Below are 25,293 nucleotides of genomic sequence, written 5' to 3'. Positions count from 1 at the left end.
CCTTTCACTTTCAGAGAAAACATTGTGAAGATTGCACTTGTTGCCCTACAAAATCTTAGTGTTCATCGAGGAAATGAAGAAAGTTTCCTTTTTCATTTTACTGTAAAGAGGAAGCAATGGAAGCAATTTTGAGTGCAGTGGAAACGGATGTACTAAATAGTATTATACAACAGTTAGTTCCGGTCCTCAAATTTGATTGGCTGAGCAATGTTCCAAGAGTGATGATATACAGTCCAACACCACTACAACCTTTCACTGTTTGTATCACTCTATTTCATGGACCTTTTTCAGAGACTGATTACCTTTGCATCAAATTGCAAAAAAAACTGCTGTGAGGGTGTTTCTAATACAGCGGAAACTGTAAGTTTGAAAAGTTTTTATTTGCTTTTTGAGCAAAAGGGAACACAAAATATATGTTTAAAGGGGTGGTTCATTATGATTTAACTTTTTTAACTTTAGTTAGTGTGCAATGTTGATGTTTGAGCATAAACAACATCTGCAAATTTACGACGCTCAAAGTTAAAAGCAAAGGGAGATATTTTCTTGCTTTTTAAGGACTACAACAAACGGCTGGTAAGCTTCTTCACGGGTTAGTGACATCACTTACCCTAAAATTTACATAAACTTCACCCCCGGGAAACCATTTTCTGACATTTTAGTGAGTGTCTGTGTGAGGTAATCGGCGCTGCTAACACACAAGCTCTTGAAGCTCCGCCCTCTGTGCCGGGATGACAATTTTAACATGCTATAAAAAATATCTGTAGGGTATTTTGAGCTAAAACTTCACATACACACTCTGGGGACATCAGAGACTTATTTTACATCTTGTGAAAAGGGCATTATATGACCCCTTTAAAGTAGTCTCTCATTCATCACTATAGAAGTTTACCCAACTATGACGCCTTCCACTTCTGAGTTACCCAAAACTGTGAAAAGGGTAAATTCTGAGCATTAGTGGTGGGGATTTTTAGTGACACTTTCTGCAGTTTACATTGTTTTGCTTATACCAGTGAAATGTTTCCATTCCTTAACATTCACATAACCAAGAAAAAAAACAACTAAAAAAACTGGACGTTTAAACGTCCAGAGAACATTCAAAAGTAACATTTTCATAACTTAATGGGAACGTTAGCAAAACGTTCTTAGAACATATTTTTGTTAGCTGGAATGTTGTAAGTGTGTCTCATCAGGCAATCCAAAGTTCTACACACACTTGTGGTCTTCTTGCTCACTTGAACATTTGGGCTAAATGCCACGAAATAAGTACATAAGTGCCCAAGTGCAAAGACCTCAAGCCCATGGCAGAAATAGTAAAAGTAGTATGCTAGTATTCTATTTCGAGCACCACAACAGTCTTTATATAATCATTCACTCAAAGGATTTGTTCAAAAACACTTCATGAACTGTATGTTGCTTGGAGACTGGAATGATTCTTCTGTGGATTCGTACGCATTAAGTAATTATGTATTCGAAAGTATTTTTGCTAGCAGAGCAAAAAAATAGACAACTTAATTGGCAATATTGTATCTAAAATCAAATCAAGTTGTTCAAAATTAACTTCTTGTTTGTTGTACTGTTGTATAAAATTAATATCACTCTCCCGCCATGCTGTTGGTCTGAATATCAGCAATGATGTGGCTACCTGGTTAATTGGTGCTTGACTTACAGTATGTGAGTTTAAGTTATGGAAATACATTATCATGAAGTTGAAGATGATGCTTTATCTTGAGGACTCACTTCTGAGGGCAGCATCATTAAATAATTAAAGTCTCATTTTGTTTTGAGTATTTGAGACCAATGTGTTTGGTTTTGTTTTGTTTTCAGCTTTTGGCTTCCTTTCTTTTTCAGCATTTATTGCTTTACTATGAGCTTTTGGAGGCAGAACAGCATCTTCCCACTCCATGGCAACACGCCTCTCTGGAGCTAATATGGGATCTTTAATATGGAGGTTAACCACCCCAGAGAGGTTTAGGTCACAGAGATGTGATTCATTCTCACTCCTCTTGCTGTTTCATTTCCTTCTCTTCATTTGAACCATCTTCCACCCTCTTGCTGTTTGGCTCTAATTTGGTTCTTCTCAGATAACATGGATTATTTAGAACTTCCACAGTAATGTAACTGATAGTTACACAAGACTATGATGACAACTTGGCCCTTATATTATAAAACAATAGGGGCCATTCAAGCATGCTGATACAGGTAAGAACCTTCAAACACGGACACAGCAAGTACTGTCAACCATAGAGGCCCTCTCAGGATTATTTAACAAACTCACAGTCTTTGATCACAATGTCAGTAATCTTGAATGGCCCCTGCTGGAAAGGAATTTATTGTGCCTGCTTACAGCATGAGTGCACTAGGTTCAACAACATTTAAGAACAAAATAATGGGCCCTTTAGCTTGTTGACTGCTTGCTCACTCGTTTTTGTTAGATTGACCTTTGTGTACGATGGAATATTCAATATGAACATTTTTAGACTGATTCAGGGTTTTTAAGTTGTTTTCTTCAGTGTGTTGTTTGATGCTAATAAGAGAGGTCATTGGTGGTGCATGCTTGGGTTTAATGATTCAAACACTCCCCAAAGTATTAAACTTCGACATATAACTAACTTTGTGTAACTTATTAATATCCCTAATATCATTTGTATGGCTTGTTATGGTGATGGTGGGAACGTGATATTATGTCGTGGCGACAAGATATTAATTCGTGGGCCACAAGATAATTTTTTCAAAGTAACGCCATCCTTATGTTGCAATTTAAAGTTGCGACATCATATGCTGAGGGAACTAAATCTATTTCTCGTGGGCATGAATTAAAAGGTATAAGAAGCTATACAAGTCAAGAAATAAAGTAAACGATTCAGTCAAACATACAGCAGGCTACACCGTTAAAGTTAAATAAGCCTAAATATATAAAGTTATGAAACTTCACTTTGCCCTCAGCCACAACAATCTGCCAAGGAACAAATTATAGATTAATGAAACCAAAGATCGCCCGTTAGATAAACACAAGACGAATTATTCTCACTAGACTGACAGCGGCGAACGTCAGAACGTCAGAAGCACTAGCCGAGGCAAGGCTGTTCTCGGCGGGGTACATGAGCGCTGAGCGCCCGGTGATCCCTGGATCTCACAACTCTCCGAAACCGTCAGATAACATTTTTAAAATGGCGCTCTCTTTATAAATAAACCACAGATTTGAGCTTTAAAGTAGAGGTCTGCATTCCCGCGGCTGTCCCGCGGGACCCGCGGGACCCGACCAGATATTTTGCGCCGCGGGATTAAATTTCCGACTAAAAAACGGTAGCGATCGGTAACTCTGGTGTAATTTGAACGGTAGCGGTCGGTCATTCAATATCACGTTCCCGACGCCGACGTTCTTTAAGAACAGCATATCTTCGCTTTACCTAAACTTAATCTTATCGACCACCCGTGCCCTGTACTCAGGACCGTTATGCACGCGCTGCACGCACGGACCAGTAACGGTTCTTTCTGTCATGCATTGTATTTGCTGGATCATTTGTCAATGACATTCTTTTCTTGCATGGATATTTAAAATAGTCTGGAAAAAGCTGATTTTTCCAAGTAAGTAAACAGCTTTCGTTCATTTCATATTGCCTACAATTTTGAGTTGTTAATTTTTTTTTTAGTTATTGTTGAATTTATATATTTTGTTGGAGAGACGTACGTCAGCACATTCTTCTCAGGGATGAGAAGGTTAAGGCCTACATATTGTTCGGTTAAGGCCTACATATTTTGCTTAATGACATGTCATATTTTCTTTCTTTCACTGACACTTTTCCTGTGTTGACAGCAAAATGTTACGAATTTTGATAATAGGCTACGAATAAAAATAATAGCCTACACTTCTTCTTTTTTTCGCTGCGACATTTTTTCCCCTACTGTCTGCAGCAAAATGTTAAATTTTGTATATTGACAAGGCGAATAAAATAATAATAAAAAAATGTTTGTGCAGACTACATTTTTATTTTCTCTGTGAAAATGTACATGTGAAATTCTGGGAGATCTATATTAAGCGGGATGGTCGGGTCGGGAAGAAAATTATTCTAAGCAGACAGCGGGTGAACAAATAGTGTATATATAGCGGGAACGGGTGGGTGCGGGATATAACCCCAGCGGGAGCGGGCGGGAGCGGGACTTAAAAAACAGTCCCGCGCAGACCTCTACTTTAAAGTCCACATGAAATCAAAATTGACCATATTTACTTTGTTTGCCTAAATTGATCGTTTTGTGGTGAACAATTCATCCATGCAAGTCAATCCACACCAAAAAAATGTTTGGCTTCATAATCTTTAATCAAAATCTGAAAATGCCCCTCCCCTCTGCATTGGAGGACCTTCCCTGATGACGTAGGTTTGAGGACTTGGGTTGGGAAACGCTTAACCACTCCCCTCAAACCGTTAGTCTGTTATGAGTGAGAGATGGAGAGGAGGAGCGCTAGAGTAAAACCCTGCCCTCTGTTCAATATTCCTTTTCACTGGGAAATACGCCACAACACTGGAGAAAAGTCGTTTGCAACTTCCGGTTCACGCGGACTTTAAACAACTACATTGTCGACTGAAAAACTCTTAAAACTACATTTCGTGACACAGTAACAGTAGTATTTTTAAATTTCGCGGCCTTTCTCCTCTGAAAATATGTGAAAGAAGGGTAGGCTGTCCAAATTCACAAACACCGACTTCCGGGTTTTGCGGTCGTCGGAGGACCCCTCCTCCTTCAACCGGGTAGGAAGGATCCTAAAGAGGATGCAGACCCTGAATTTGGACACAGCCCATAGATATCATATATAAACGCTAGATGTCTTATGGCGCAGTTACTTCCGGCATCACCGTTCGGCCATCTTGTCACAGTGAAGCTGTGAATTAAGGTGAGTGATCAGCACGCACACAAATCCTCTTATCTCGCTGAAATCTTGACGGATTTACAAACGGTTTGGTTTCTTACAAATGTTATTAACGTGGCTATAATTCTGAATGCTTGAACATGTATGTTATAATTATTCATATGTATGCAGTGTATGTATGCAGTGTCATAACTACATCTCTGACGTTTATAACAAACCAAACCGTTTGAAAATCAGTAGAAAATTGAGCAAGTTATGGTTATTTAAAAGTACATGCACCATTAAACAAGTGAGCGAGCACACTGTGGCAAGATGGCCGCCACGTGCGGACGTCGACCTCCATTGGCCAGCATCGCGCACGAGACATCTAGCCTTTATTTATTTTTTTTTATTTTTTTTTATTGCATAACACATTTGATACAATTTTCTAAAAAATTAATTAATCTTGTAATACAAAATTCATTTAGATACAGTTCACGTTTTCAAAAGGAATAACAAATTAAATAAATAAAAATAAATAAAGTAACAAATACACATCAGCCAATAGAGAATTGAGACAAATATCATACAAGTAACAAATAATCTGTATAAAAATTATAAATAACATAAAAGTATACAGCCAGAGTATCAGACAGTAAATATCAGTTAAATTAATTATAAAGTTAACTTAGATATTGCATACATTTTGATGCTGATTTACCATCTAATCCAGAGATACATTCTATATAATTTTTTAAGTCAAGTTTAAAAACATTGAAAAGAGGTATGTTCTTCATAAATTTCGATTTATGAATAAAGAATTTTCCAAGCAAAATTAATAAGTTGACTATATATTGTACAGAGGAGTTTGAGTCAGAAAAGTAAAAGACGACGTCAAAATTAGATAAGTGAATGTTTGAGCCAAGTTGTCCATTAATGAAACACTGTATATCATTCCACAGAGAAGAGCTATGTGAACAGCTATAGAATAAATGGTCTAATGTTTCTGTTTCCAGAGAGCAGAAGCTACATTTTTCGTCTACAGTAGGGATAAATTTAGAAATAATCTTGTTACAGGGGTAATAATGATGAAGAATTTTAAATGATATTTTTTTTACTTTGTTTGCAATTAAAAATGTATGTGGGTTACTCCATGCTCTATTCCAGTTAATATTTTCATACAAGGGGGACCATTTGTATCTGGAAGCAGGGATAGATTTTGCACATAAAAGGTTTTTTATTACTTTGTTGTTGACTTTTCTGTCTAGAAAAGGTAGACCATTTATTGAAACACTGCTGGAGAAAGATATATTAATTTGATCCAACTCTGACTCATCTCTAAGTAGGGTGATGATCCCATGGGGTATAGCTCTGGTTACAATATCAAATTCTTTTCTTGGAGGATGGATCTAGCCTTTATATATGATATCTATGGTTGACACCGCAGGTAACGCTTCAGCACAAGCGTGCCACACAAGCCCTGAAAAGTGAAGCCAAAACGTCTCGATCGCCCCCTGGTGACTGGTCTTAGTATAGGTCATAAGCCCCGCCTCCCCGTGTTATTCAACGGGACGTGAGACCAACTAAACAATTAAATTACACTTCAAATATCTTTTTTTCAAAGGTGGTTTCTTTCATTTGCTGTCGTTTTTATCACGCTGATGTTAGTTCAAGTGTCTGTTTCAAAAATAATTTGGTTTTTAATTAGTTACGTGATGCGGTGGTGTAACGTCATGATTGACAGCTGTGATTGACAGGTTCTCTGAGCGAAGTAGTCACTGAAGCACCAACGGACATTTTTTTCGGGATCTTCGGAGGAGTGAGGAGATTGTATTTACTTTATTTTAACAAGCCTCTTGTCGTACTGCAATCAATTTTTAAAAAAGTGTGCAGAATCCTCTCTCCCTGAGCGCATTCTGCGAGAGTGAGGGCGGAGTGTTGATTTCGCGGCTTTACTTCCTGCTCACTACTGCGCAGGTCTGGTCCCGACATCGCTACTGCGCTGACTCAAGTTCCAATATGTCAGTGATGGGCGATACTGCAAATTTCGGTATCGATCCGATACCAAGTAAATACAGGGCCAGTATCGCCGATATCGATATCAATACTTTTTCATTTTAAAAGCATGCACTTGAACTTGTATGCACTTTCCTGTGCTAGAGCAGTGTGTCATGATTTATGAGGCGAATGCATCATAATATGCTAAATCTGAATACGTTTTCATGACTACTAGGCCTAAATATTTTGTGATTTGTGCTCTCAACTCGCCTGTAATTAGTCAGTGACTTAAAACTACCCTAATTATAGTACTAGCCTACTAGTACTAGCCTACTGTTCAAAAGTTTGGGGTTTGTAAGATTTTTTTAATTCTCTTCTGCATTTATTTGATAAAAAATACAGTAAAAACTGTAATATTACAATTTAACATAGGTTTTCTATGTCATAGTAAACTGTAATTTATTCATGTGATCAAAGCTGAATTTTCGGCATCATTACTCCAGTCATGATGATAATTCATTTTAATATGCTGATTTGCTTCTCAGGAAACATTTCTTCTTATTATCAATGTTGAAAACAGTTTCATATTTTTGTGGAAACCATGATACATTTTATGCAGAATTATTTGATGAACAAAGTTGAAAGAACAGCATTTATATGAAGTAGATTTTTAACAGTGTAAAAGCCTTGACTGTCACTTTTGATCAATTTAATGCATCGATCCTTGTTGAATAAAAATATTAATTTCATTAAAAAAATCTTACTGACGTCAACATTTTGAATTTATTTATACACTTTTGGTTTGTTTATTGCGAAATAACTCCAGATTGTTTCTCTGTCATCTAAGCAAGGCCTCGTATCCCAAACGCACTGGGCCTGTGAGCTCAGCGAAGCATCAGCATCCAACGCTCTCTGGGATTGATTGGTTTCGTCTTGTATCCAGATGACTAGGAGAAAAAGCTCTATCCTACACAATTATCCGCTAACATTCGCTTATTTTTCCACTTACAAGCTTATTTTACTCACTGAATTGCGTGCTAAATTAATAAAAAAATTCTGGTAAAAAAACACACATTTGGATTGATATTTTTATGTGAGGATCGATCCTTTTCGATACCACGTCAGTATCGAAGTATCGATACTTCAGGATCGATCCGCCCATCACTAATGTCAGCGCCATATCGGGACTCTGGCGGCTTCAGTTCTCATCAATGGAAGAGAGCGAAGGGGCGTCGTCCATCTTTTTTTACAGTCTATGCTTCAGCATATCATTCCAAAATGACATCATGGCGCAAGTTGTGAACGTTTCTGCATCTTTCACGGTCGAGTGCGTACTTCGAATCGGAATTCAGTAATGGCGGCGCTCGACTGAATATGAGGGGGAGAGGGGCAGGGCGGGCTTCCTGCAGCATAGGTCTGCGGTGTCTATATATGGTATAGAAATTAACATCACGTATTTGAGTGCGCGTGCACGTGGGCTGGTTGACGAACCCAGGGGTAAACAAATGCTTCACTTTTAAATATCGGCTTCCCGGCCAGTGTATAATCGTTAGTCAATCATAACATACATTTTTTCTCGTGGAAAAGTGAAAATTACAGGTCATGACTCCTTTAATTTAATTTGTTTATTTTTTAAATGCACTGTTTTATTTTTCTATTCTGATGAATATTTACAATTCGTAACCTTATTAGCCAACAGATGACAGAATGCTGTCTTTAGCAGTTTCATCTTGTCTCCATAAAGCTGACAGTTACAAATGAGTCATTCTAATAAATCCAGTCCTAAAGAAGCCAGCAGTAACTCTCAGGAATTATTACAAAACAAGTGACACGTCTGAAACCCATAAATCATGCACCAATAGGGTGACGATGCCTCATTTAACATTATGTTGTACAAAAGTAGCTTTCCAACAGGTACACATTACTGGAACAGAAGGGACAACAACATTGTGCAACCCTAAATGAGGGGAGCCTGGGTTTTCAAGAGCTCTCTATAAGGCCTGGGGGTTTTGGGGCATGCGATTCCTGTTGATGGATTCTGGGATGTTACCATGGCTCATCGTTGTTTTAAAAGCAGGATGTGGGCCCAACAAGGAATGCCAAGATCCCTGGGTTGGCTAGGCTGAATGAGCAGAGGGTGACAGCCTCGCCAGGCATGCTGGGAAAGAACATTCTCATGCAGATAAACTGGAAAAAAGCTCCTTGTCTGGAGTTCTGGAACTCCATATGGGAATCTCACACTCAACAGGATGGAAAACTAAGAGTCATATTCAGAGCTCAGCATGTTCATGGGTAAAGAGCATTGCATTTTTCAAACTAAATTCATTATTTTTCATATACATGACATAAATACTTTGGGGGTTCTGAGAATGTATTAGTGAGGTTTTGGTGTGATTTATATATTTATATTTAAATAATATATTTATTTAGTTAGCATTCAAAATCACTAGCATCTAAATGAATAATAACTCAAAGAAATATTTAAATAAAATAATAAATCTATACATTTAATTAAAAATAATATATATTTTTTTAATGCACAATAGTTATTTCAGAGGCTGTTCAAACGTCGTCCTTAGTTTTCTCAGTAGAAAAGGTCCATTCACAATTTGTCTACCCACACCCCTCCCCTCTTCCTCTCACTTCTTTCTCTCTCTCCCCTACAAAAAACTACTATCATCAGGCATACAATACCACTAACATGTCCTCATTTCTAAAGACATATGCAAGCTGTAAAACCCAATAAGTTCAGTCTTCCCAATAACTCTGTCTTCACCACAATAGTGACCCAAATACAACATAACAGAAACCCATGTAAATCCCAGCATAACAGAACATTAAACACTAACACATCTCTCCCTATAGTAATCTTGTACAAAAATAACACTTAAAGGGTTAGTTCACCCAAAAATGAAAATTCTGTCAGTGATTACTCACCCTCATGTTGTTCCAACCCCATAAGACTTTTGTTCATCTTCGGAACACAAATGAAGATATTTTTGATGAAATCTGAGAGCTGGCTGCTAGGTAATTGATATCTGCCATGAACGCAAGTCTTACGGGGTTGGGACAAAATCAGGGTGAGTAATCACTGACAGAATTTTCATTTTTGGGTGAACTAACCCTTTAATTTGAACATTTATTCTCCTTATACAGCGCAAAGCATGCTGGGAACTAGAAATCTGCTGCAACTCAGTCAGTCTAAGTTCAGCTTCATACAATCAAATTTTGAGTTCATGTAACTTTTTCTATATCGAGTACAATGAACTTTCAGAAATATTTGAGTTTAATAAACTAATTTCCTTTAATTCATTTAAACTGTTCAGTTTTACAGTGCAGATCGTGTGTCACTATGTCCAATGGAGATCTTATTGCCTTGATCAATTTTACTTCCATTTTGCTGTAATTTTAGCACGTGTACCATTTCACTTTTGGGGGGTTGTCCCTGTACTGCTTGTTTGCAGGAAGTGGCAAATGTGTGATGTGGCCCAACTGAGGCATGACCAATATCGCTCTCAACTAACATCAACATGCTATGCTGTGGGAGGTGTGGCTCTTTTCCTTCCCTTTTTCTTTCTCTCTCTAGCCCCTGTTGCAAACGCATCCCTTCTCTCTGGTCACCTTTGTGTGGGAACGGATGTGATGCAAACCACAGAAGCTTCTCCACCCATACCCTGTCCTGCTTATAAAAACAATGTTATATTATTGTTTGAATGTCCCTTTAATTATCCTTTAACCATAATGTTTAGCAGTAATTAATTAAAGTGCAACAAATTGCTGATTTCATCACCACAAAGTGCTTTGAATAACTAGATGGTATAAACTGCATCTTGAGTGAATACCAAATTGTGATGGGAAAATTATATTATACCTGATTATTTGTGAACAATATCACACTTGTCACTTGGTTATTTAGGAGTTCACCCATGTAAAGTTGTTTGGAAGCTTTTTTGTTCGTTTAAGGGCATTTACATGTCACTGTTCCGTAAAATCTGAAAACTTTTTATGCGTATTGGCTGTTCATTTATACGACAACGGCGTTTTGGGAACCTGAAAATGCAAACTTTTGAAAACAGGTTTCAATGTGCACGTTTTTGAAAACGATATCATCATTGTCTCTGTGTTAAGTACAAAAACATGAATTTGTGAAAAAGTTGACGTCATGCGTATATTATGTGATTAGTCTTGCGCAAGTAGGCCTACTTGAAAACCAAAACAACAATGGTGGACTACAATTCTCTGTTCCTGGACATGCACAAGTGTGCATGTTCATTACCGCATTATGGAGAAGATAGAGAGATTAGAATTCAGTAGTTCAAAAAAATGTAAATTAATTAAAATAAAAATTGATGTGCATTACATCAAAAAAGTAATCTGATTACATAATTCACATTACTTGTATTGTGTTACCCCCAACACAGGTAATCATTCAGCACCATAGCATAGCAACATGCATTAACATTAAACACCATTAATACTTCAAAGAAAACACTATGTCATTACAAGAAAAATTATGCATTCACTTTTATAAAACTAAGTATTTTTTTGACTCACACTCTTTGCATTTGCATTTTAATAGCCTTTGGGGATATGAAAAATTGTTTAGTGAGAAAAACAGAAGTTATACTGGAACTGGCAAAGGGTGTGGTTCAGTAAAACTGTTTGTCACATTGGTTGTGCCCTTAGTACATGCCTTCAGTAAGCATGGGAAATGCATGGCTTTGGGTCACTGAGAGTTTAAAATCAGAAATAAAACAACACTCCTCCCCTTATGGTTACATTGATGACACTGAGTCTTAAAGCTTTTGAAAAAAATATCTGTTATCTTCTGTTATTTTGGACTAAGTTTCCTCCAACATTCATTCACAATAAATCTGCTAACAGATTCATCAAGCATGAATGACAGACTGACAATGATCTTAAACCTTGAATCAGCATTAGTGAGACCTCGACCTGCACTGAAAAATGTTTATATTTATGTCGTCTTTTGCTACATTATGTTTCTTATTGTCTGTCTGGTAAAGCAGCAGCTCTTGGTAGATGCATATTGTATGATATATGTTGACATACTTGGAGAAAAGAAATGAACGAATTGGCACAATAAGAGAATTTCCTCAGCTTACTTAAACATCCTTCCTTGTTATACCATCTCTTTAAGTCTTAGCACAACCTGTGCTATCTAAAAGAGGTTACACATTCTTGCATAAGTAAAGCATATTGTTAAGCTTTAATTGGCGTGGATTAAGATTATTCATATCAGCCCTCATGCAATTCTTTGAACTGTTACCAAATCAAGAACAAGACCCAGGATCCTTTTATCTAACTCATTTAAGAGACATATGCATGAACTCTTAAGAAGAAAAAGAGTTGTGCTAAGAAGTAAAAGGTGATGTGAGTACTTTAATTTAAAGTAAATAAATGTGAACAACTGTAATGGCAATAAAGATTTTTCCATAAAATAAACACTGCAGACTGACAGCAGAGATGGATTTCAGCTAGCTGTTTAACAAACTATCAATATTTGTGGAGATATTGTACAGATTAGTGCCCTTATTTCCCGAATGCTTTTGTTTGATATTTTTTCATTCAGTGTGTTTCTTGTTTTTACCTAGGGCAGCCTGTGGTGCGTGGGATGTGCTGATAACACAGCAGGTGTGTGTGTGTGTGTGTGTGTGTATGTGTGTCATTATGATAGCTGCTTATTTTCAGTGCCATGACTAACAGCTAACATGATTAAAGGACAGACTGTTGATGAGCCTGTATTGCTGTAAAATAATTTGTATCGCAGACAAGGAAAATAAATACAAGGCCATATTGTGAATTGTATATTATGTACAGTAGCTAAGATGCTTTAAAAGTTTAAAAGACCCCCAATAATCACTGCTCAGCTGATTTAAAACATTTTTATTCTTATAACAAAATACTCGTTTTATGTTACTAATTCAATTCTTATATTCCTATGCTAAACAACCTAAGAATTATTTTTTTTATATTGCATTAGATTTTAGGTTCACACTGACATTATTATAGGCTTATATTTTGCATGTTCTCTGGTCTAGAGAACGGTTCCTCCTGGCTACCCCAGGGGTCTTATTACTCTCTTGTCCTTCATTATTCATGCGCACAGACCTGAAATGCACCACCAGGAAACTGTAGGCCAGGGGCGAGTCAATCCAACTCAAACCAAACACAATACACACATCTTGTGAATTTTGCTTGCATAGCTATAGAATCAGAAGACTTGTGGTATTATCAGATGCTAGTGTTCAACTAGCCCCAGGTTTTAACTAGTTTACAAGAACAAACTAACAATATGAAGAAAACTAGAACTGACCCATCTTATTAAGAATCATTATTGTAAGAACAATGTTTATAGGAGACATACAGTATAGTGCTTTGAAGCATTTTACAGAACAATAGGACTCATTCACTAATCTATGGAAGCTTGTTTCCACCACAGAAAAAAAAAAATTGTAATTGTAATTAAAAAAGTCAGAATTGCTATAAAATCAGAACTGCAAGAATCAAAGTCAGAATTAAGACATATGAACTCTCAATTGCGAGGAAAAAATAATTGTGAGATAAAAAGTCTCAACTATCTTTTTTTTATTCTGTGGTGGAACTTCCATACTAATCTCCTATATGCACTTATTTGTGCATAAAAAATTGCGATGAAAAGTCACGGGTTATGAATGTAAACATGGTTCCCTGAAAAGGGAACGAGACCTGAATGCCTCCAGCGGGACTGGTGTCTGAAGCACGAGTCTAAACACGACAATAACATTGGCCGGAAACAGCCCATGACGTCACTACCGGTGCGACCAGTGTATAAAAGGGCACCTGTAGTACACGTCAACAACTACTTTTGTCTGAAGGAGACATGGGCAGGCACACCCAAAGCATGGCAATGAGACGAAATGTCTTGTTTCCCTTCTCAGGGAACTATAGTTACATTCGTAACCCAAGATATTCCCTTTTGAATGGGAGCTTGCGCTGCATCCTGGAACGCTTTGGGGAACAAATACCCTCTGCTACATGCTGAAGGAATGAACACCATAACAGCTGACATAAAGTCAATGACTCCACGGAGCTTGGTCCGAAGTCACACTTCCCTGTCTTAGATGGTACACACTAGAAGCTGCCGTGACTCTATTCCCGAGGGCCAGAAACCCCAGCTACATACCCCGCGAGCAGAGATCAGGGCCTCGTATTCTTCAAGGGAATATGGTCAAGGATAGGGAATATCCTACCTGACACGGGACACTGTACCCCTGACGAGTGGAGGTCTCAGGAAAACCACACTCAAACGAGAGGAGACCTAGCAACACACTAAAAAATATCATCAAGGAAGCTCGCAGATAGCCAACAACCTGCTAGTATCCAAGAGGAGCTCTGCGAACGGAGGCCTCAGCGAGACGACTGTCTAAAATGAGAGGCCTAACTGCGTTCTACATTAAGGACTGCTTGGGAGGCTCAAAAAAGAGCCTGACATCTCAATACTGCTATCCAGGCAGAGCTCTGGGGGGCAGAGGCCTCAGCAGGACGACTCTTTAAAGCGAGAGGAAGCATAGCAACACACACCTTGAAGACAGTTAACCAGGGAGGCTCAAAAAACCACCTGGTCCACTGCCTCCACGGAGCTCTCAGAGCATCTCTCAGAGAGGCATCAGCATGACAAACCTCTATAGGGGAGCCAGCTGAGTGCTAGCTGCAACCACTCGGCAACAAATGTCTTCGTAGGATCTCAAAACTCCAGACAATTTCTAAGGCGATTTACGACTAAGAAGGGTTTGCAAACTAGAGTGAACAACCCATTTCCTTTCAGGTTCTCGAGATCGAAATAGGGACTGGAGAACCCTATTTCAAGACCCGACTCAGGGGGAGGGTTCTGCTCTTCAGTCAAACCTGAGGAAAAACGGACTCCAACACTCATGAAGGTGCCTATAACTAGGGTTTGAATACTAGGACTGTCGGGTTCCAGAGATTACCACCACCTAGCATTGCTATTGTGTTATTTAAAAATAACACTTGCCTGCACTCTCTCTGCATCTAATTCCACAGAATTAGGCCTTAGGAATTAGGAATTAGACACATCTCATAGGATATACATTAATCTCATAGGACTCCGCCCATCACCTCCGTGATCAAACCTGCCTGCCGCTATGGCGACCACGGGGCCTGAACCGCTGGGTACAGACACACTATTCTCATACCTCTAGAGAATAGCTAACAAAAGAGCTTATCACAGCGACCGCATCATAAAGAGTGTGTTCAAGTCCCTCAAGAGCTGAACGTGCTCCCCTCAAACGCCAGACTCTAGCACTAATCAAGAATCACGCGTAGAACAGTCACAAACTGGAGAACTGAACATGCATGCTGCTTAATCAAACACATAATGCATAAGTCGTGTGTCCTCAAGTCATCTCTGATACGGAGGCACATACTTCCTGAAACACTTGGCTGAGTGATTGTCTTCACGCATAAACAAATGGACCCAGAAGACAAAAGAAATTGTTGACATGTAAGGCAAAATTTTATACTCTGGTCGCACCGGTAGTGTCGTCATAGGCTATCGCCGGCCAATGTTATTGTCGCGATTAGACACTAGTCACGCTAAAGGTGTCCCCCAAAGCATCCTAGGATGCAATGTGAGTTCCCATTCGAAAGCAAAACGAGATTGCGTGCAAAAGAGAGCGCTAACGAGCAGGAGAATGAGAAAAGACTTTTAAGAACACATTTCTACAAGTTTCATGCTAGTAAGCACTCAACAATTAGGATTCATCAACATTACAACGAAGGTACGAACAAATTTATGTATGTACTCCACTGATTTTTATCAGGCTATAGGCCTACATACCTGTGGTTAAGCAGGCAATGATTTTATTAATCATTAACTTATTAATAAAAAAGGCCCATTATGTTTGTACATGTGTACAGATACAAATTAGGATTATCTTCCTAACATCTTTGTTTTGTGATTTAAAAAAAGGTTTATTTCAACAGTTTTTGACAATTAGTTTGCACCAGGTCAGTTGGTTGTAGATGCAAGGTACAAGGTAATGTGAACGCTTTATTCAGTTACTAAATTCAAAAGAAAAAATACATTTTACATTTGGGTACTAGGGCATTGCTATATGACTGATATATATATATATATATATATATATATATATATATATATAACATTATGAAAACGTAATTTCTGAATGTTCTCTGAACAATCATAACGTCTAGTTTTAACATTTTATTGGTTATGCGAATGTTAAGGAAACATTCCATTTGATCATTTTGCAAACATTGCGGAAATGTTCCTTTTGAAGTTCCTTTTGAATGTTTGAATGTACTTTTGAAAACTTTTTAATTGTAATGAACAATTAGTAACATCTAAAAAATGTTAGAAGAGTGTCCAACTAAAACATTTCAGAAATAAAATGTTCCATGAATGTTTTTGTGCTAACGTTTTATGAACATTTTTAAAGACCAGATAACTCTAAACGAACGTTCTGTTAACGTTGCTGGATGAAAATTTGTTCATAATTTTGAGAGAACCTTGCCAGAACATTAGCCAAAATTCTGAGAACGTTCCTTGTTAACGGGGGAATCATAAGTCTGGTTGTTTGGAAAAGCATGTTTTGAGGTATCTGTCCATAAACTGTTCTAGATGAGTTACATGTAGCAGTGCAATACTGTTTAAATCCCACACTCTACGTTTAAGCAATAATAACAGTGTTTCTTGCTTATGCAAACACCACTAAATGTAAAATGATTGAGCAATCACATCAAAATGTTTCCTGGAAGCGTGACATGTGTGGGTGGATCTATTTTGGTTCCCCTATATAGGACATGTTTTTAAAAAGAGCCCAGAAGTGAATAATTGCTGTTATACGACTGTGAGTGTGTGAGCTGACCCCTCCGTTAATGAGATTGTCATTAGGTCTATTCCACAGAGCTTTCATAGGAGGCACGCAAAAATTAAAGAGAAAGACTTAAATTCCCTGCAGCCTAGTTACTATTTCAGAAAGACTTTATGTGAAGAAAATGTGTAAAATTGAAAACCAAATTGTGCAGTTAGAAGTCTTTTACTAATTTTCTGTAAATTAATTATTGTTATTAAATAAGGTGATTCACCATAAGAACTGTTTTGTCATCTGATTGATGGTTTATACTTTCCCAGATAGTGTCGGCCCAGATCCGGCCCACATCTGGCACAAGTTGAATCCACATGTGCCAGATGTGGCCCGGATCTGGGCTGACACTCTGTTGCTGTCTGGGTTTCTAACAAGTAAATGGTCTTTTTATATAATTCTAAACTTGTTTACCTTCAGATCGTGGTACACGTGTCTTTGTGCTGTGAAATCTTTAATGATTTTTATAAATTGAACATAAGAATAGCTTTAATATGGTGGTCTAAGTAATATTACAAGGTGACCTTACTTGATTATCCATTGCGTTGCATTATATGTTTTGCACCCCACAATAAATAAACTACAGAGCTTTTTTTTGTTTTTTTAAAACCAAGCAAGCATTTAAATATCATCTACTGAGACATATTATTGTGAGATATAAAGTGATAACTGATATTTATATGCAGATTACATATAATATATGTAAGTAGTCTGCTATGCTGTTGAATGTTGATCTCATTGATTTACAAGCTATCAGAAATTCATCTTACATTTTTGGCCATAGCAATATCAGCAGCTGCACCAAATTGCATATTTTTACTCAGTTTGGGGCTCTGAATAAAATCTGAGTTTTTTTTTGTGTGTGTGTTTTTATGTATGAGCTCCATATTCTCCTATATCATACTAGACCATAAATGCCTGATGTATCAAATATGATCATAATATATCAAATATATCAAAAAACATATCTAAAGGTTCAATAAAATGACCAATTTAAAAAAAGGTCAACTTTTTCTTGACCTTTAATGGCTGTATGGTGAGGCTGAAACCTGTGAACACAACCCTGTGTTACATATGGCCTATTTATCGCCTAAATCACCAAGGTTTGGTTCTCAAGATGCTTCGTCCTAACCGCCACTCAAACACCATATTATCTCCCTCATTCTGAAACTCACACAGGAGATTATGAAATCATCCTGTTGATGAAACTTGGCCATGATGGTGTGGGCTCCCACACACACTCACACTCGACTTGGTGCAGTGAGTAGAAGCTCAGAGCGGTCCACTGCCTCTCGCCTCTCTGCTCAGGCTCAAGCTGACAGCGGGCTTTACATTCGCCCAGGGGGAAGACTGTCCGAACCTGATTTAATTTTACAGTATAGTTGCTGCTCAGACGCTTAAGCAAAAGAGAAGAGCAAGAGAGGATAAGACGGAATGGCCTTTCCTGACATCACGGAGGATAACATAAAAGAACTCGTGCGTGAGGAGGCAGAGGACATCTTTGATGATGACGGTAGGGTCATTCTGGGACGGGGTGGGAAGTTTAGGCCGTGTTTGTGAGTGAAACCTATGGAGATGCCGTTTTTATGTGTCATCTCAACATAATAACGAGTGTGTCGAGTGGGCGTTCTTCTTGTATATCTCCTGGCTGTGTTGAAGTACAAAGATCTGACTGATAACTCGGATATATTATGATTTGAGCATGTAGCTGCGCTTGTAAAACTGAAACATTGCAGCCATTTGGGGTTTTTTGAAGGTAGTGCATGATGAAACATGTTCATGTGAATGATATCTGCTGTTCGGAGGAACAGGATGCTGGTCGATGTTCTGGAAGGCATACATTTCTCCTGTTTATGACATTCGCATAAATTAACATACTGTAAGAATTTTATAAACATTCTGAAGATAATTTACTGTAGCCTATGGTTAATACTCAATGACTCTTTGGAACAGCACAAATAAAATGTAATAACTTGAGAATGTAATGACTTCTGCTTTTTCTGTTAATGGCATTTCAAGATGAATGTAATGCAAATTTGTCTCCTAGTGCTTGAGCATTAGAAATGTTGCTAAAAGGAGTACAACTGCTATGATTTGTGTTCAAGCAAGGAGAAAAATCTGCTTCACATGCTTCACATACACAAAAGTTTGAGGTTGGTAAGAATTTTATGTTTTTGAGTCTCTTATGCTCACCAAGGCTGCATTTGTTGATCAAAAATGCAGTAAAATTAGTAATATTGTGAAATATTACAATTTTATATAACTTTTTTCTATTCAAATATATTTTGAAATGTAATTTTATCATGCAATGGCAAAGCTGAATTTTGAGCATCATTACTCCAGTCTTCAGTGTCACATGATCCTTCAGAAATCATTCTAATATGCTGATTTATTACTCAAGAAACATATCTTATTATTATCAGTGCTGAAAACAGTTGTGCTGCTTAATATTTTTGTGAAAATCTTGCTACTTTACAATTCCCTGACAAACAGAAGTTCAAAAGAACAGCATTTATTTGAAATATAAATATTTTTTAACATTATAAATGCCTTTAATGTCACTTTTAATTAGTTTAATGCATCCTTGCTGAATAAAAGTCTGTCTTTCTTTCTTTCAAATAATAATAATAATAATATTACTGATCCCAAACTTTTGAAAGGTATTGTATAATGGGAGAACTTAAATAATTTTGGTTTTTGGACACAATTAGTGAGCTTAATTATTCACTCTCCAAATACATTTTTCAAAAGTTCATTATGGACACTCAAGGCACCTTTTGAGGAATAAACATAATACATCTTTCCCATTCCCAAAATCATTCCCATTTTGTTGCTTATTCTGATAATGAAGGGTTCACATTGGCATCAGAGGCTAACTTGCTACCTCAATTAACGTCTCATATAAAAACATCACTTCACTGGTAAAGTTGTCCCTTTAAAGCCTGTTTCTAGCAGATGTCTGGTGCTTTGTCTTAGACATGTTGTCATCTCTACTACTAAAGAACTGAATGTTCAGATTTAGCTGCTGTTTCTGCAGAAACACTGTTATCTGCTGCCTCAGTAAATGAGAAAGAGCAGGAACATCTATGCATGAGAATAGAGAGAGAAGGAATAGAAAGTGATTTATTTCACTCAATCCTGACTGTAAGTTATGACTGAGGTCTTTGTCTTTTCCCTGAAGGGTTTGAACTGTAGAAATGGCATGGCTGAGTTGGTATTGGGTGGAAATGTGTTGCATTGTATAAACTGTGATTGTGTGAATGTGTTGGATATTAGGCTATACCCATCACTTTCACATACTACATATGGAGATTAGTGTTTATCAAATGCAGAAGCATGCGATAGATGGAATAGTTAGATAAATATAGATATTTAAACAAAATTATACAAAGTAGCTACCTATGCTACTATGGTATCACCAATGCTAATTAATGTGTTGCAGGAAGTAATTATCAGCAGACATACATTATTGATATTTGAGATGACCTTCACATGGGCATCATGCACTTTTTTATGGGACATTCCTGACTTGGTGTCTTATAGGGGATTTTTTGTACTACTTTTTGTATTACTATTATTTCCAGATTTGTTAGTCTAGTGCTACAACTTTTATGTAGCATGCATGGGGGCCTAAGTTCAAATCTGACCTAATGTATTTTAAAGAAAGCAGCTGAAATAATAATAAACAATAGTCAAAATGAAAATCTAAATAGCCTTTGACATCTTGATAATATCTCCTTTTGTATGGTACTGTAATGACAGCATTACGTGAAAGCTGACTTGATTAGACTGACTTTTTTTTCAATAATCATGCAACTTCTGTATTTTTTTTCTTTTGGAAGTTCAAAATCCAAATATGAGGGAGCACATTGTTGTGCTGTCCCATATTTAATGTCCATCCAATAAAACCAGCTCATGAGAGTCACTACTCCACTAAGGCCATCCAGCTTGCAACCTAGTTTAAACTTTCCCTGAAAACTTTTTTCTTTTTCTTTAACCTAATTCATTCAAAAAGTGTTTGAGTATTGTAGTATTTCTTGCATGTGCTTCATGAGTTATTCAAAGAGGGTTTTCATGTGGCCGCCTGCGGCTCCTTGAATAGAGAGTGGCGCCTGTTTTCTGGTCCTGAAGCAATGAAGTATGAGCACTGCTGAGAATAAACTAAGAAGACCTGGGTCATGGTGACAACTGAGTCTTGGTAAAAAGTATCATCAAGTTATGTTTACTCACAGGCTTTATTTTACTCATAAATTGAAAAACCCCATTATAAAACCTATCTCGAAGGAACCAGGGGCGAATTAGACTTCTGGGTTGTGACGTCACACCAGTTAATCCAGTCAACCATCCAGTCAATTCCCAATGGACAAAATCAAGTCCTGTCCTATTTTTTTCTTGCTTGAGAAGCCGTTTCACTTGAATGTCAACACAATAGGGAAGAAAAAACTATCGCAACTTCCATTTCATGCTGACTTTAATATTACCTAATTAATATTCATGAGCCAGCCTGTTTTATAATGTTTCATCCCCACTTTTCAAATCGTTCTTTCGCTCCTGATTTCATCAATATACAATTAGAGTTGGCATCATAACTACATTGATTTTGCAGTATTACATTTAATTTTGTCCTAAATGGTTTGTGAAGCATAAAATTAATTAGTTGAAACTTTGTGACATGTTTATGTTTTTTAAATTAAAGGTCTTTGCAACTTTTTGATTGGGTGGAGTCCTCATGTGATATTGCTGCAATGAACCTGTGAGGTGTCAAAAAGCTGCTGTATTACTAAGAACAGCATTTAAGCTGGATTTAATCATGTTTTCTGTCAATCAAATCAAGCGCCCATGCAAAAATCAGTGTCGGATTTCAAACCATTTGTACTCCCCCTGATCTATCGCACTCAGCCCAGGGAAACCGTATCCCCTCAGGGGCTTCAGCAAGGCTTAATGTTGTGGCATTAGATTTCAACGCTGAGCTGCTCCGTGTATTGATTCCTGCAGGATGGGAGAGATTTACGGATATAGTCTGGCTTTAACTGAGCCGTTGGTCGAGATGTTATCTGTAGGCCTGTGGGTCAGAACTGGCACAGTGAACACTACACAATGTGCTCAGTCATCATCACTCTGCAACATGTCCATAGCGGCCAATGAATATCTATGATGTCAGTGTCTATGTCAGCAGAGCAGGACAATTGTAGCTCTAAATGGCTGTATGACGGGCCCCCCGATGGCTTATCGTAATCAGAAGCTGATTTAGTCAGAGAGTGATGTAGCACTGATCATTTCACACAGTTTGATTCTCCACAACAGACACTTTTAACGGTAACAAGATTAGTTACCAGATTACAAAACTGATTAACTGTCTGAAATCTGACTGGATGAGCCTTGTTCAAAGTTGTGTTGAATTCCATATAAATGTGCCACTTCTGTATATCTACAAATCACCTACAGTTAAGAAGAATTTGTGTAATAATAATAATAATATACTATTTATTGCAGATCTTTTATGATATATATTATAATATACTCCGCTTCTGACTTATTCATGATACAGCACAGCCTCTCGTACCTTATTGCTTACATAATATATTGCAGGTCTTTTATAATATTTCCATTGCCATCGTTTTAAAAAACCAATAAGGACTTAGAGGGATAGTTCACCCAAAATTGTTTATTCTGTCCTCATTTACATAATTTACCAAACCTGTATGAATTTCTTTCTTCTGCTGAACACAAAAGATTTTTTAAAGAATATGATTAACCAAACAGTTCATGGACCCCATTGACTTCTATAGAATTTTACTTACCATACAATAGAAGTCAACTGTTTGGTTAATCATATTCTTTAAAAATATATATTTTGTGTTCAGCAGAAGAAATAAAGAAATACTTAATATTTGGAACAACTTGAGGGTGAGTAAATGATGAAAGAATTAAACATTTTGGGTGAACTATCCCTTTAAGCCACTTAATGAGGTTTTTATTTTATTTTTTCATGATTTTTATTTTTTATTAATCTGTGTTTTTATCTTTTTTCCAGTAAAATATCTTCAAATATACAAAAACACATAAAATACTTCTTATCTCACTGACAAATATTTTTACTCTTTTAATTAACAAATATTTAAATATAAAACACCCTCAGCTGCTTTTGTTAGATTATGCTTGAAAGAAACTAGAAAACTTGAAATTATTGGAAAAGTGAAAGTGGGAGTAAGATGTAGGGCATTGCGTGAACCCATTGGAACCATTCATTTGCCGCTAGACTGTATCTCCATCATTTATTTATTTTTTAGATCTACAGCCATACTTTAAGGATAATGTCATCTTTGTAGGTTGGCAGGTTCAGGCTTATGCCGACTCTCTCTGCATCTGTGTGATGCTCTGAGAAAGTGTGTCAGAAGGAAGCAGCCATGACCTGGTCATAGCGACTCAGGACAGTCAGGACACGTGCCCTTGAGCGCACAGAACAAACTGTGCACCCTCAGGGTGAGAAGAAAAGAACATGGGATTGCTGTTCTCTTTCTTTGAGCAGCTAGAGTAGTGTTTTTTAAAAGACTATTTCAGGTGTCACGTGCTCAATGATTGTTTACGGTGCATTACGGTGTGCTTTTTCCTCGCTGCCACATGATGGTCCATTGACCTACTTTAGACCAAACAAGGGGAGCTTCCACAAACACGAGGCTACAACTGTATTCTTGTGCCGCACGGTGGGTGAAAGCGCACAATGTGGAGAGGTAAAAACACTGATGTGGCCATTGACAGACGAGCAGAGACACTTCCCGGTTTGCTCTGAACCACCATTCAGTTGGAAAACGTGATCCATCTGGGAACAGCTTCTTTATCTTTATGCCATTTATAACGTCATGATCTCAATCTTACTGTAAACCTGTAATGCTGATAGCGAAATACTGAACACCTGGCTGTCACACACAGCTGTGTGGGTTGGCACCATGGGCTGCTATACCTGCGTCAGAGCCTGTCATTATAGGACCAAAGGCAGGAGATCAGCCACAGGGCATGACAGTCTATAATTTAAAAATGTAGGCTTACTGACTGCCTTCAAACACACACAGTTTTGCGGTGCTGCGTTTCAAAGGGTTTAAGGGAAAATTTATGCCCACCTGACAATTTACTTAGAGCTAGGTTTATACATTTTACAAGGAAATGTGGCTCCTACTCCATGCAAAACTCACAATATTGTGCTTTGTGCTAAACCAGTGCATAGTTCTCAACCTTTGTGACTCCAACGATTTTCAAAGGCCTGCCACTCCTAGTTTCTGTAAATTCAATTTTAGGATTCCAGATCTCCCGCTCTTTAAAGTTGTTTGTGATTTACTTGGTAAGGATTTAAAAAAATATTTTTAATTTACAATTTCTACCTGATAAAATGCTTTAGAGCTTGACATGACAGGAAAAATGTAAAAAAAAAGTAAAAATGCCCAAGGAGCTTTAAGATTGTATTAATTTATATGACATTTTCAGGCCTAGAAATGATACTTTCAAAATTATGCTACCTCATTTTTCCGGGAATATCTTTAGGGATACCTAAAATAAGAAACATGTTAAACATGTTTAATAGTTTTAGCTTGTTTAATGTTTTTTTATTATTATTATTTTAAATAATTTTAACTTAGGTCATCTTTGGAATTAAGGGCCCCCTTGGAAGTTTGCTGAGGCCCCACAAGCTCCAAGCGGGACTCGAATCGGGGTCTCCGGCACGGGTGGCGGGTGCGCTAACAAAGATGCTAAAGTCTGCAGTCTCTAGCGTCTAGTGCGCCTCTTGAGGCCAGGGGAGTGAGGTTTACATGCACAGCTCTTACTGACCTTCCATTAATGATTTGAATACACTTAAATATTTTTTTCTGCATTAAGTCTTGTTTACAGAGGTAGTATAGAATATTTCTGCCTTGTTAAAGTGATCATTCTGCCAACAGCTTCACACATACTGATCTTCATCTGCACTCGTCTGGCAGCTTTTTGTAACCTCTTGACCTCAGTGGCATGCCGTAACCTATTTCTGTTTGTCTCTCTGAATGGAAGTGGTCGCAAATTCCTGAGATGAGACCAGTTTGTTGAACAGAATTGTACAAACGTGTGTGGATGATTCCTGCTCAGTTTATATCTACAATGCGCAGGAAGATTGCACCATAAAATACCAAGAAAGATTGATTGAACATGATAAGTGTTTCTAGATTTCAACTTGTATAAGAGCATGTCCAGCCTCTATAAGTGCCAGAGATGCTACAAATAAGATGTCTTTGTATTTGAGTGTTTCAAATGAGTCACATTCCTTCATTGTTTATTGATTCATCTTATAGAACCTGCTGTTTTCATTCGTATTTCACCGGCAAACCTGTTTAAGACCAGTTGCAAGTGAATGGAGAGAGCTTTTACTTTTGTATCAGGCTCATTTAAGCCTGAGAACTGTTTGTACAGGGCTCCAGTAAATATAGCTTCTCATCGGGGGCTGTTGATGACAGCCATAATTACAGGATGAGCCGAGCAGCAGCTGAGAGAGAGGATGCATGTGGAGGTGTCTGTGCTACACTG

The 25,293-nt window shown here is 37.6% G+C and overlaps 1 protein-coding gene across 2 annotated transcripts in view; it reads left to right on the top strand.

The window, feature by feature from the left end:
• Positions 1–233: 233 nt before the first annotated feature.
• Positions 234–25,293, top strand: part of ripor2 (RHO family interacting cell polarization regulator 2) — a 64,385-nt gene continuing 39,325 nt past the window's right edge. The window contains exon 1 of one of the 2 annotated variants that reach the window (XM_084130912.1): positions 234–360. Coding sequence is in view for 1 of the 2 variants with exons in the window: in XM_084130910.1 (XP_083987036.1) it covers positions 18,181–18,259 (79 nt within the window). In the remaining variant the exon portion in view is untranslated. Of the gene's footprint in view, positions 361–18,040; positions 18,260–25,293 lie in introns of those variants that run through there. The other variant, XM_084130910.1, reaches the window with a different exon arrangement.

The sequence above is a fragment of the Abramis brama genome, assembly GCF_963993115.1.
Source record: "Abramis brama genome assembly, chromosome: 12".
NCBI classification, from domain to species: domain Eukaryota; kingdom Metazoa; phylum Chordata; class Actinopteri; order Cypriniformes; family Leuciscidae; genus Abramis; species Abramis brama.
The sequence above is the reverse complement of the archived record's forward strand: the minus strand, read 5'-3'. Positions and strand labels throughout refer to the sequence as shown.